Source organism: Alexandromys fortis, unplaced genomic scaffold (genome assembly GCF_014885135.2).
Source record: "Alexandromys fortis isolate MF-2015 unplaced genomic scaffold, M_Fortis_MF-2015_v1.1 scaffold_93, whole genome shotgun sequence".
Lineage (NCBI taxonomy): Eukaryota > Metazoa > Chordata > Mammalia > Rodentia > Cricetidae > Alexandromys > Alexandromys fortis.
Window position 1 is genome coordinate 4,676,319 of NW_026067970.1, and position 14,061 is coordinate 4,690,379.

At 46.0% G+C, this 14,061-nt stretch overlaps 1 protein-coding gene across 4 annotated transcripts in view; it reads right to left on the reverse strand.

The window, feature by feature from the left end:
• Cpvl (carboxypeptidase vitellogenic like) overlaps positions 1-12,330 on the reverse strand; it is a 104,321-nt gene extending 91,991 nt beyond the window's left edge. For 3 of the 4 annotated variants that reach the window (XM_050155572.1, XM_050155571.1, XM_050155570.1), the window contains exons 1-2: positions 12,156-12,330; positions 4,831-4,949 (exon numbers count right to left, since the gene is read on the reverse strand). In XM_050155572.1, the coding sequence (XP_050011529.1) occupies positions 4,831-4,949; positions 12,156-12,330 (294 nt within the window). The remainder of the gene's footprint in view (positions 1-4,830; positions 4,950-12,155) is intronic. The other variant, XM_050155573.1, reaches the window with a different exon arrangement.
• Positions 12,331-14,061: the final 1,731 nt, after the last annotated feature.

Sequence of the window (14,061 nt, forward strand, 5' to 3'; positions counted from 1 at the left end):
GAGGGTCCAACCTGCAGGTTCCTGAGTGAGAACCTCTTCATAGGCTGCCCCCAGGGGCCTCTTGGTAACTCAACTCTAAAAGCACCACGTAAACTCAGAATCACGCCTGTCCTCTGCCGGAAGAGCTAGGGGTGGACCTCAGGAAAGGGGCTGGGCTAACTCTAAACACTTCAAATTACTTGTGTTCCTAGAAGATAAGGTCAAAACCTGGCTTTCTCTTTCCAAAGAAGACAGCCTCAAAGGTCTCTTTATCTTCTGAAGTGTGACAAAGTCCAGTTTCACATGGTAATTTCCTTATCCAACAGCAATTAATCTACATTCTTGCCTGGTGATTGGGGCCTTCTGACTTGCAATTTCCCTCTATTTCCTTTACAGCTCATGGACTGTTATTTATTTGGCTCAGTATTGGTGGCAACTAGTATCACCAAAGTGATAACGATAATAGGACCTAACAATAAACACGAGATTTACTGTGAGTCAGGCATTTCTCTAATCAGTTAGCACCATTACTTCTTTTGCCTTGAGACCCAGGTCAGGCAGCCAACTGTTCGGATTCTCACTGAGACAGCAGATGCTCCCTGCCCCTAGGAAATGTACTCCGGCTCTCCAAGCCTGACTAGTGCAAGAGGCCATACTTTTGACCTCTGTACCCCAGAACCTCCTGGGGTGACTTTTCTAGGGAAATGACACATGAGGGTCAAACACAGAAAGTCTAGGTTAAAGAGCTTTAAATTCTGGGTCGGCCACAGTGGGGTGAGCACAGGGCTTGAGTTCCGCTAACAGCAGCTACCAGAGGTGCTGTCTTCTATTGCTTATGGCGCACTGCCCATTCCCAGGCAGAAAGCCTGCTGTTTCCCCTACAGTATTCCCACTGCCCGCTGATGTTGTCTTCTGGAATTCATTATGCACTGACTGGTAGACAATAATGGGAATCTCACAGAAATAACAGGAAAGCTAAGTAATTCGAGAAGCAGCATCCAGAAAGTGACTCAGAGGATGCTCTGAGTGCAGCATCCTTCCTGGATCTCTATTTTTGCTACCCTCGTTTTTAAAAAAGATGTCATTTTCATCCTGACAACAATGTCAGCTGCTTCCCTGGGACAGGCAAGGAACTCATATTTCTGCCAAATGAAAAGGACTTCCCTCATTGTAGCTGACAGCCGCTTCTCCTTGGGTTCTGTACCTGCTCCAACCTGTTCCTTAGTTCCTAGTTGGAACTTGGATACTTGCCTGTGCCTGTGAGCATCCGAGTGAGGTGTGGTACCATCTTTCCCTACCTATCCACACTGTGGCCTTTTCAAAACAAAACTCTGCTTGTTTCTGGAAGCTTGCCTGTCACTTCCTGCAGAACCCCAAGCTTAAGACGTTTGTGCTGAGACAGCACATGCCAGGACTTCTGGGACCACCTTAGGATGTTTTTGTGGCTACAGAACTGGATCCAAAAGACCACAGCCCAGTCAGTGGGTGAATAGCTATGTTCTCAGCTAATTAAGAGAGGGAAACTAACAAGCCAACTGGCTAACCTTGGACCCTGGAACATTAGGGAACTGCACCCCTCTCCAGTTCAACATGCAACGCCATGCTAGACCAGGCCCATCAGGTAGAAACAGAAGGAAAGGAAACCATTCTGTTGTTTGGTTCTTCTCTCATCTCTTCACATTACTAGCTGCTGTCTTCCCAAATCTGAATAATTACTAAAAACTCATCACACAGATGCCAATGAAGAACTTCTTGATCCCGAACCAGGTTGGACAATGTATAAGAGAAAGGAAAGAAACAGGCTTCACCAGCTGGAGTAGGGGTGGGGATCAAAGAGAAAGGAAGGGTGGGATAACAAGAGGCTGAGCCCCAGAAGATCTTAGTGAAAATGCCAAGAACAATTTGGAAAGCTGACCGCTGTGCTAGGCTGCACCCCAAAGGGATGCATGCAACCCCGACCCCCTCCCACCAGGATTTGACTACTATGAGCACCTTTTTCTGGTGAAGATGGGGACCACTGTGGAACAGAGCAGTAGCCTGGAAAGAGGAGGGGGAAACAAAGAATGGGGCATGGTTTAGTACCCAAATTTAGCCCCGTAGGTACTAACTTACAATGAGGTGGGAGTTCCCGGTGTGTGAGCAGTATCAGGTCAGTAGATAAACAGTGCAGTCCAGAAGAGATGCAAGGAAGTCCTTTGAATGTTTTCACCACAAGGAAAGAATTGTTTATAAGACATAACACGTACATCTGCATTTGAAATCATGCTGACATTTAAACATCACTAAGTGCATAGATGTATCAAAACAGCACGTGGTAGTCCACAAAAATGCTAAACTTTTATGTGTAGATTAAAATTTGCAACATAGGAGGCTGGAGGGATGGCTCAGAGGTTAAGAGCACTGGCTGTTGTTCCAGAGGTCCTGAGTTCAATTCCCAGCAACCACATGGTGGCTCACAGCCATCTGTACTGACATCTGGCGCCCTCCTCTAGCGTAGGGGCATACATCGAGGCAGAATGTTGTATATATAATAAATAAATAAATCTTTAAAAAAAATTGCGACATAGCCAGGTGTGTTGTTACATTTCAGTCAGCCAAGCACTGGGAAGGCCGAAGTAGGAGGATCACCTAGACTATATAGTAAGACCCTACCTCAAGCAAAACAAAGTTTAAATACGTATATATGCATTTCCTGAGTCAGGCATGAAACCTCAGAGGAACTTTGGGGTTTGAGAAACAAGTAAAAAAAACATGAGGGGACAAGGTGTGGAGAGGAGAAACACGCATGGATCGGGATGGCAAGAAACACGACAAAGTCCTACTAGGAGCTCACAGAGAATCTCGGACCAGCTTAGAGTGTGCCTGTCAAGCTGAGCTATGAAACAAACACAATACAGAAACACAAGGAGCGCCTCTATGTAGTAAAGTGAGGTAATACCTTTAGGCCTCAGTTAGGTCAAGTGACCTTGAAACCTCTGGGCTGTTTGCAGCTGAGGGTCAGTTAGCATCTTTCACCCTGCTGGGCTCTGCTGGGAGGCTGGAGAGAGCACACCTCAGTTTCTCTGCCAGCTGGAGTCTACCAGTGGCCAGCGCTAGGGAAAAGACCGCGCTCATGCGCAGAAGGGACCTTGGGCATAGCCACCTCCCCGTATCTTCCCATCTCTCCCCGAACCCTGTGCTCTGCGCTCCTCAGTTACTCTTTCAACAGCCACACAGAGGAAGAAATAAGAATCCCTCCAGAGTCCAGAAAGTCTACCAGGAACAAATGAGGAAGACACACTGATCTCCTGATTCCATGCAATACACGTACACACACACACACACCAAAGACCCAACCTTACACACCTGAAACTCCCCACTGCCCACTGCCAAGTCCATTCTCTGAAGGACAGCTTACTGTGAGGTGAAGCACATCAGAAGTCACGTGGTTAGGAGAGAGAAGTAAGTCATGAAAACACAGCAGGACAATACCAGGAATAAAAGAAAGGGGAAAAAAACCTACTCAACTTCACAGTGACACTGGTTGAAACAATTTACTAGGTTATTATATATGCAACACTGTTGTATGCAAATCACATGCAAATATGAAGACCAGCCTCCATGGAGATAGGCTCTGCTTTCTCCAGCTTCTAAAGCAAATCCAATTTGGCAAGTGAAAAATAGAAAAGGGCTCAGTGGTAGGCTTTTAATGTGTTTATGGACTTCAGTGCCTACCCCCAAAGCCCCAAAGGGACCTTCAACCTCAAAGGGTCTTGTTCACAAAGAACTGTGTGGCATGGGAATGAGCCAAAACTTTCAGGTGAGCTCAAAAGCATTTCCTCCTGTGTCTCCAGGGAGCTGGGAAGGTGAGCAGCCCCTAAAGACCACAGGTGAGCCAGGTGACTGAGCTGAGAGACCTGTTGGTTTCAGGGACTCCCCATTCCAACCTCTCAGGGCCCCTCACTCCAACCTCTCAGGGGCTCCCCACTCCTTCCTCTCAGCAGCTTCTCCTGACACCTTTTTCCCTGGGCCTCCCACTCCTTCCTTTCCTTTGTCTCTCTCAGTGCCCACCCTGCCCCAAGTATTACTTGAATAAATTAAACAATTAAATAAATCGAACAATTAAAAGATACAAAGAAGGCCGTGACAGGAAGAGGCTTGCTGTGGTACTATAAAGTGTGTGTGGGAGGACTCTCCACACCTCCTCCACAAACATTTATTTATTTTTAGAAACATATTAAAGCATTTTTGAAAGATTCTCCAGCCTTGTAGGAACTAGAAAGTCTAAGGGAAGTGGGGAAGGATAATGGGTCACATGGTCTAAAAGTAGTAAAGAGGTCACTAGGAGAAGGGGGTACAAAACAGGAGTAGGAGGGGAGGCAAATAAGGGAGAAGGGGGAAAGAGAATCAGCAACAACAAATGAGGCATAGACATTCCATAACAAAGTCTGTTACTATGTTAAAACTACTGTCCAACCTACTGTGTGCTAATTTTAAAGAAAGGCTATGAATAGGGCTGGGAGATGGACCAGTCATCAAAGTGCTTGCAATGAGTCTCGATCCTTGGTACCCACATTTAAAAATGGGTTTGGTAGCATAAGTTTGTAACGGCAGAATTTCAGGGACAGAGGCAAACAGATCTTTGGGGTTAGTGGCCAGCCGGTTTAGCCGGATCAGTGTTCCAGCTCCAGGTTCAGTGGGAGACCCTGGCTCATACAATAGGGTGAAGAACAAATGCAGACACACGTACATACATGTACACACACACACACACACACAGGAAAACCCATGGGTCTACCCTGGAAGCTACTATTTCCATTCGTTCTGGAGTGAGCTCCCCTTAGCTCTCCACTACAGGGCTTGGCTACCTACCTGAGCCGGAAAGAACCAGAAGAAGAGGTTGCTGTTGTAAGTCTTATTCACCGTGATGTAGCCGGAGTAACTCTTCAGGCTCGTTCCAGGGAAAGGACTGACCATGCTCTTCTTTTGCCCTGGTGAAGAGAAAGAAAACACACTCAAAGATTAGAGACCACGCTCCATGAGGCTACTCAGTCTAGGGGAGATCTGTGCCGACCACCAGGCCAGGATACAAAGCTGAGAGGAGACCTCATGAGGAGTCCTCTCAATGGCAAATTCCAGCCTCCTCCAACTGGTCCCCTAGAGTCCCCATTCACAGTGAGGTCAAGAGAAGCTGGAAAGGGGGCTGGGATCTAAAGGGGGCCAGGAGCCAAGTCTTCGTAGCTGTTCTTTGTTTTGTTTCGTTTTTCCTATGAGAAGGAACTCATCCATCCTTTCTGTTGCTTGAGCCCCTCAGGTGTTTCCACTGTACCCAGTGAATGGACGGGAGAAAGAGTACAGAGAAGCAAACTAAGCCTCTGGCCCCACCTTCCTGTTGTTAGGGGCACAAAGTCTGCTGGTCTCTTAAGGATCAGACCTGAGGGTCTCAGAGTGGCTGCAGAAAGGAGTTGAACCTGGGGTGACCTTATGGCTACACAGGGGGCCAAGTAGAACAGGGACAATTGTGCAAGGTAGAGACCCTGGATTTCTAATGCCCGCAGAGACAGAAAAGGAGAAAGAGGACATCCTCAGCCAGCCTTGGGGGCCTTAGAATGAGATAATGCTGATGGAAGCCAAGACTTGCAAGGCTATGACAAAGGAGAGGCATAGAAAGGCAGGTAACTTGCCCAAGGCCTCCCATCATCAAAGAGAAGCTGAGGCACACATACCCTGGTAGCCACAGCCAGGCTGCAATGCTCCTTCCTGCCTCCTAAAGGTGACTGTCCTGAGTCCCGGGCATAGGAGACAGAAAGTGGGAGAGAAGAAGCTACAAGGAACAGGGTAGAAAGAGAACAGAAAGTGGGTGTTGGGGTACACAGGAGCAAGAGGAAGAGAAACATCGTTCAGTACAGACTCAGTCCAGGATGGCATTTCAGTCTAAGATATACTAAAATGGAGAACGCTTAGAAAGTCAACATGCCATCAACTGATGATACCCACCGTGGTGGGCATCTCTCCCCGTCCAGCACGCAACCATATCACTGACAAAAACAAAACAAAACAGTACAAAAAAACCTACCATTGTAAGAAAGAGTATTCAATCCAGAAGGAAGTGATGTAAAGCCCAGGGTCTTTATCCCACAAACCCCTGACTCAGTGCAGCTACCTGTAGCAGGCAGGAAGTCTTGCTGCCTGGCTGCAGCTACTGGGGTGTGTGTGCCCCAGTTCCTCTTTAATGCTGGGAGTTGTTGGGCATGCTACATCCCCTTTTATGCTTCTCCCTTGACATAGCCTTGTAAGTCTTAGCTTTGAGACTATGAGCTCCTTTCTTAGAAGTAGGCATGCCTTTTCAAGGGGGTGCACTTCTGGAACACACTTCCCTGTCCTCTATATTTATTCTCCCTGACACAACCGCCTAACCATTGTGCCTCTGGGTGGCAGCAGCCAGCCTCCCCTGTGCATAGATTCTCAACCAGGACAGGGGCACCCTTTATGCGTCCACAGGAACCTAGAGTCATCATGTCCAAGCCTGTCAAAAGAAGGCAGCTAGGGGACTTGGGAGGTCACTCACTCAGCCAATGGTTTGCCTTGCAAGCATGAGGGCCTGGATTGAACCTTGACTTGAGGACCTACTGAAAAAGTCAACTTGCAATCTTAGTGCTGAGGAAGCTGAGACAGGAAGAGCCTTGGGGCTCACTGGCCTGCTGCTCTAGCCAAATTAGTGTGTTCCAGGCTAATGAGGGACTGTCCCAAAGGATGTAGATAACATTATTAAGAATGACACCCAACACTGTCTTCTGACCTCCATGCTGAGGCACATATGCACACATGAGTANCATGAAAGGAGAGAATGTCTGGAAATTTGTCCTCTGACCTCCACATACATGCCATGGCATCCTCCAGCTCACACTCATACATATAATGATACACATACATACATACATACACACAGAAAAAGGGGGATAGGAAAAAACCTGGCTTGCACGACACATAGCTACTGTTGTCTGGAAAGTGGCAGTGGTGACTGAGACCAGCAGCAGCTGGGGGAAGAGATGGAGGTGGAGCAAAGGACAGGTCTCAGTGGGGAGTGGACTGAGGGCTCAGCTGGGCTAGCACGGTAGAAAGCTGAGCTTTTTGGTCAGACAGACCTGGTTTATAAACCCAATTCAATCCTTCATTAACTAATTCGTCTCCAACACTCTTTCCTTCTGTGCCAAATGTGGGCACAGATTGCCCTACTACAGACTTGCCATGAGGAACAGCAAAAAGTGCTTAAGAATGTGCCTTTGAAATACCAGAAGAGCAAACATTCAGTATCTGAGAGCTGGATTTTGTGGGTGATGAATTGAAAGGCAACCTCCAGGGTGGGGCCCTGATGCGCTAAGGCTGTGGCTGTGTAAGAAGAGAAGAACTGTAAGCCAGCGTCTGTAGTCTCTCACGATGGCCTGTGCTGTGCCGGTGCCCAAAGTGACTTCACCAGGCCCAGCTCTCTTGGGCTCTGCAGCCTTCAGAATGCCAAGCTAAGTAAACCATCATTGTTGATAAACTAGACTAACAGCTGCACCCCAAAAATGGCCCAAAAGAAGCAGGGAAAGGCTTTCAAGATAAAGAAAGACAAGAGAAGTGTCTGGAGAATATGTGATGGTTTGAGTTAGAATGGCTCGCATAGGCGCCTGTATTTGAAAGCTTAGTCACCAGGGAGTGACATTATTTGAGAAAGATTAGGAAGTGTGACCTTGTTGAAGGAATTCTGTCACTGGGGGTGGGCTTTGAGGTTTTGAAAAGCCTGTGCCAGGTCCAATCTCTCTTGTCACCTTCTCTCTCTGCCCACAGATCAAGTTATAACCCTCAACTACTTCTCCATCATCATGTCTGGAAGATTCTAACATACTTCCCCCTATGATAACGGACTGAACTAAACTGTAAACAAGTCTCCTGTTAAATGTTTCCTCTTGTAGGCGTTGCCTTGGTCCTGAGGTCTCTTCACAATAGAACGGTTACTAAGACACTGGGCTTGCCTCAGCTCCCACTCTTCCCTCCCATTGTCATTTTCTTCCTCTTTTTCTCCTCTCAGCCAAAAGAGAATCACTCTCCAGGGTCGGAAAGCACTTACCTTAAGCAAATATATTAATTTTTCTCACCATCAAACAGATGCACATCCATTCCCCTAAAAGAATGACCAAGAAGTAAAAGCTGAAGGCTGGAGTGGGTGAGGTCCAATCCAGAGAGAGGAAATGGGGAGGATGGGATTTCAGAGGAAAGACAGAGAAAAATGAGAGAGGTCAAAGTACAATGAGAAAAAGAGAAAATAAATAATAGAAAGGAGCTGGAGGAAGCGGGATATGGGCGAGAGATGATTGCACCAATCTGTCTCTGAGAGCAGTGCGCCCAGGGTCTGCAGGCTAGCTCTGGGTGAATCTGGCTGCTCGCTTGCCCCTCCATCCAGAGAATGCCCAGGCTGCATCTCCACTGACATGTACTTAGGCTTGTCCTGTCCCTTTTTCCCTCCTACAGCAGCTGTAGGGAGGCAGGGAATCTGTCATACTTAATCTCTGAATCCCTGGGACTTAGCGTGATAGTCCACATACTTAAGGCACTCCATAAGTACTTTTTAATGAACGAATGAATGATAATAAAGGGCAGATGAATGAATGAATGAATGATAATGAAGGACAGATGAATGAATGAATGAATGAATGAATGGGCCGGACTGACACTGTGCTGGGATTAGCCTATTTCTCCAAACCCCTTTGGCAAACAGACCTTGTCAATATCTTAACAAATTTTGAAGACCCCTTTCCTCTTTGAAGACCCTTTTCTATTTATGAAAGAGTGTTTTTGTTTCATATTTTAAATTTCTATTCGCTAAATCACAGTAAGTAAATCAAAAGTTCCCTCAACTAACGTGATTTTTAAATATGTTCGGACGTGCGTTTCATCCCTAGCTCAGAGTCAGCTGTTAATGCAGTCTGGAAAACAGGCTCCCACCTGCAGTTGTTTTTTATCTTTCTGACTCTGTGACGCACAAATACAAATGTTTAAAAAACAGTTAAAGCAAGAAAAGGTTCTCTTTGAAGTCATCTCACTTCAAAGTCTTGGCTGTTTGCTGCTGTTCCCAGCATTTGTGACATTAATACTCTGAGAATTATTGGAGTGTGGCCAGAGAAGGGTTGAGCCAGCCAACTGGGGTACACATTTAGATCCACAAATACCCCAGCCATCCCCAGCGTAGACAGACACTTTCAGTCCACAGACAACAAATGAGAACCCCAACAACAAATATCCTTTCGAATTTGTGAAAATATAGTGTTTGTAAAGATGTTAAAATTTGCCTTCTGCATTTTATTCCAGAATGTAAGGAATTATTTTAGCCTCGGAGAAAGCAAACATGCAATTACAATTACATAAAATTAAGCTAGCTAATTAGGTATTTAAAATAAAAACAAAAATTCCCCTTGTCTTTTTGTGAACTACTATTTATCTGAAAAACGTTCTGTTGCGATGTTAAGACTCCCATTCCTGCAGCTTTGACAGACTCCATTGACAACGGGGATTTGAAGAGGGAGCTGACCATCTGTCCACATCTCCCTGAACTTTCAGCAAAGCGGATGAATAAAATTATCCTTAATTATGTTGTGGGACAGCATCTGAGTCCCCAGATGTGCCAGCTTTTGGATCCACCATTCAAACTCCACTCAGCGATTCCGAGTGTGAAACACAACTCTAATAACGGAAGTGCCTCAGATTCATAGGATGGAGATCTGCTGGGCCTGCTACCAAAGGACTAAAGACCAGGCTTTCTTTCTTACTGTGTATGCCCATAACCATGGGATGCAGCAAGTGAGGGATGGGGACGACCCATTACTCGGGTGAATTCTGCAGTGTTCTTTGCACTCGGTTCTGCCACATAGGATACAGACATGCGATGGCTTCTTCACCTAGTGCATTTGCTTAGCTGTCTCCTGATTCCTGTGCACAAAGACCCTTCTTGGGTTACCCATATCTGACCCACAGCCTTGAGTCAGGAGATGGTCTCATGGCACAGCGGTTCATAGTGTGGTTGGTAGGCAAAGGTTATGATCCCAGATCGGCTACCTACTGGTTTTATAGCTCTGGGCAAGATACTTATCTTCCTAGATCATCCGTTTTCTCATCTATGTAATGGGGACAATAATTATGTTTTTTAATGAGGGTTGTTCTTTATGAGCTAATATATGGAAAATGTGGTTTCTGGCCTAGTTAAGACTCAAATGTAAATTGCATAAGTATTTATTAAGTGCCTACTGCATAAAAGTCTTGTGCTAGGTATTAGGGAATAATAATATTATTAATCATTATTTATTATTTATTTTTATTCATTTAATTTCACAATATATACTTTATAATTCGTTATTATTTTTATTACTACTACTATTTTCTATCTTGATCATATCAATGGCGTCCCTTCTCTCACTTTTGAGCATACTTGGCTTGGATGTAACACTTCACTGCATTCCTTAACTGGTTCCCATGCATTGATTTCAGAGGACCACAGGCTTCTCAAAAAAGGGGGATAAACTTCTGCAGGCAAAGCACAGAGCAGAAGCCAGAAGATCGGAGCCCCACAGGCTTCTCTGCTCCCCCATCTTCCCTGCTTTCCCTTGACAAATCCAGATGCCCACATCTCCTTCCTTGCATGCTGCTGAGTAGAAGTTGGTTATAATGACCTCATCCCCTTTTCAGCTCAGCATCAAATGGTTTTCCCTGACTTCTTGCCAGTGAGATAAATCTGTGCATCCATCTGAAGTTCTAAGGAAGCTGAGCTTTGTGCTGTGCTGCACTGTGGCATTGGGCTGTTGACCTGCTTCCTACTCGGATACAACTTTTAGAATCAGCCCATGTGGCCAGGCAGCCGTCTTTCTGTGAATTTGACTGTAGAAAGTGAAACCGAATCCTTTTTCATGTGTTCTGATGACACAGTGAAGGCCCTTTCACCTTCCTGTAGCAAACAGAAAAACCTAGAGCCAACTCAGATTTCATGGAGAAGCCATGAAGGTGGGATTCAACCCCCTTGATAAGAACGGAAACAAAAATGATAGCAACCCGTTGCTTGTGAGGACACTTCCAATGGGGAAACTGCTTTATTTTAGACTTTTTTTGTAGAGTGTTTAGACTTACTTTTGGCCTGCTGAGACCTGAAACTTTTGATCTCATCCACCCTCAGTCCCATCGCACCCTCCAGCAAGTCCCTCTTCCCTTTCTCTCCTACCCGGTCCCCTGCGGCAGCTCCTCAGATCACACCTCACCCATCCCTTCCTTCAGCAAACACTCATTGACTGTCCCCTCTTTGCTTGTGACCCTTCCTCAACTCCTCCTGGCCACCAGCCTAGTCCTCTGCTCCTTTGTACAAACAATTCCTCAAAGCCAGAGCCTGGACACTATTTGTAGCTTCAGGGTCAACTGAGTTCCCCCAGATGAGGTTCTTTGTGGCCATGGTGACTTTTACCTAAGCACCAAGATGCCAATAAGAGCCCACGCAATCCTACACTTCAGTCTAGCGACAGCAAATATGACTTCTTTCTATTCAGTGGCAGAGATCAGCCTCCTAATAGTCTCTTAATGACGCCCCTGCAGATGCTAAGATTTGGAAAGAAATTTACAGGATACAGGCAGTTTTCTAAGTTTTTTCTTTCACACTAGATTTCCCTGGCATCCTTCAAAGTTATGCAAGATGCTAGTTAAATCTGCATCTTCCAGACGAGGAAACCGAGGCCTGGGCTGTGTAACTTGCCAGTAGAGAGGCACAGCAAAGTGTCTGGAGGGAAGCCCTGTGAGTGTGAAGCCCACACCAACCAGCTGGCATCGGTGGGAATTCTGGCAGGGCCATGGAGCTCCTCCTTCAGTCTTCCTAAGCAGACACACCGTGCTTTGCTGACCAGCGTGAATGCCAACACTCACGCATCCAAGTTGCAAGGCTTGCACTGGCTTTGTCTGTGCTGCGCCCCTGGGAGCCACCCACTGGTTTTGTAAAAAGAAACGCTGCAGCTCAACCGCATCCATATTCCTTCCCCACCCCCTCATTCTAGCTCAAAACTCAGATGATACACGGCACCCAGTCGTTAGTATTTGAAATAAAGCCACTGAATAAGAACACTGACACGTGTTTTGCATCTTGGGGGATAGTTACTTTTAAAATACCATCGATCATATTTCTGACTTACCCTCCTTGATCTTCCCAGCTTTGATATAAGGGCTAAGAAATAGAGGCCGTCCTGCATTTCCCCGGAATGGCTTGGAAACATGGGCACTTCGGTATAAGGAGCGAAACAGTCCATCCCCAGGGCTGACCGGAAACAGGATCAATGAAACAATCACCTTCCACAGGGCATCAACCATTGCTTGGCCTGGGGTAAGAGCAGTAACATTCCACACATCAGTCAAAAGCCAGTATTTGCCTATCTGCTTTACATGCAAGAAATCTATTTGTTTACTAAAAGAAAAGCAAAACAAACAAAAAACCCTTTCCTGTATAAAAACAGTTTGGTGATCCCCTTGGACTTACTTCACCAGGAGATAAGCAAGGCTCACCCAACCCCGGTTGACCCCCCACCTCAGCTACCTAGAGAGAGATTCTACAAGGGATTTACTATATATCTGGAAAGCAACTGCTACATTGAAAACCATGGCCTAGATAAGAAATCCAGTAGAGGGGCTGGAGAGATGGCTCAGAGGTTAAGAGCACTGGCTGATCTTCAGGAGGTCCTGAGTTCAATTTTCAGCAATCACACGGTGGCTCACAACCATCTGTAATGAGATCTGGTGCCCTCTTCTGGCCTGCAGGCATACAAGGAGGCTGAACACTGTATACACAATAAATAAATAAATTTCCAGTAGAGAATTAAGTAAAATGCGTAAGCAACCAGAGCTCTGGAAAAGGCCTCTCAGTGAGTGGTAGAGACCACTCCATCACTGCAGAATAGCAGGGTCATTGGTGCACATTTCAGTGGAGATGACCTAGGCGGCTCTCCCCAAGGTGAATGGAAATGAAAGGGGGTCAAACTCAGGCATGGAGTAGCAACAGGAAAAGCACACACACACGCACACACACACACACACACGCACACGCACACAGCACTGAACATAGAGGAGATGGCTTAAGTAAAGGGGAGACCAAGGGTTACCAGTGCATCACAGGGGAATCTGAAATGAGCTGTAGGTTTTTCTAGCATCTCCCTGTGTCTTACAAACCACAGTTTTATATCCAACAACAACACAGAAAGAAGAAATGGAGGATCCTATAACTATTTCCAGGTTCCTCTGCTCATCGTCATCTGATAAGTAAACTCAAGAAATTAGGCCCCACAGGACACATGCATGCCTACAATCCTAGTGCTTAGAAGCTGGAGTCTAAAGGATCAGACGTTCACCGTCATCTCTGACCACATAGCAATTGTCAGCCAACGCGGGGTACGGGAGAGAGTCTGCCTCACACAATAAACAAACTAAGTATGAGGGTGAAAGGAGGCAGAGAGATGCTTTAGATGTCAAGGGCTCTTGCTACTCTTATAGACGACCAGATTGGTTCCCCACATCGGGGACTCACAACCTCTTGTAGCTCCAGATCCATGGAACTGACGCCCTCTTCTGGCTTCAGCTGACAATTGCACACAGGTGCACATACCCACATTCAGACACTGTACACACAGTGTTAAAATAAGTTAAAAATAAGAATAAATCATTTTTTTAAGAGTGAGAAGGGGGATAGCGGCAGCAATCTTTGAATGTGATTTCTGCAGACAGGATTCTCCTGGCACATCATCGCAATGGCTGGAAATCATGTTGCCTGCCATCCAGACTTTACACAAACACTTACAATGTGTCTGCAGTGGGTCTTCCGGGATATTTCTAATGTGTTTTTCAGCTGATCTGAATCTCCTAATAACTCCACCAGAAAGGTAGGAATGATTCATCTCAAGGTTAGGCAACAAAACTGGACCTGATATGTTGACTCGGGTTAAAGACAGGAACGTAGAGAAGCCAGCCTGACTTCAGGGTTCCTTGGCTATGTGGGGATTCATGAAAGTTTTGCGCAGTGTGGACAGAGGCTGGTTTTATTTAAAATTTTGA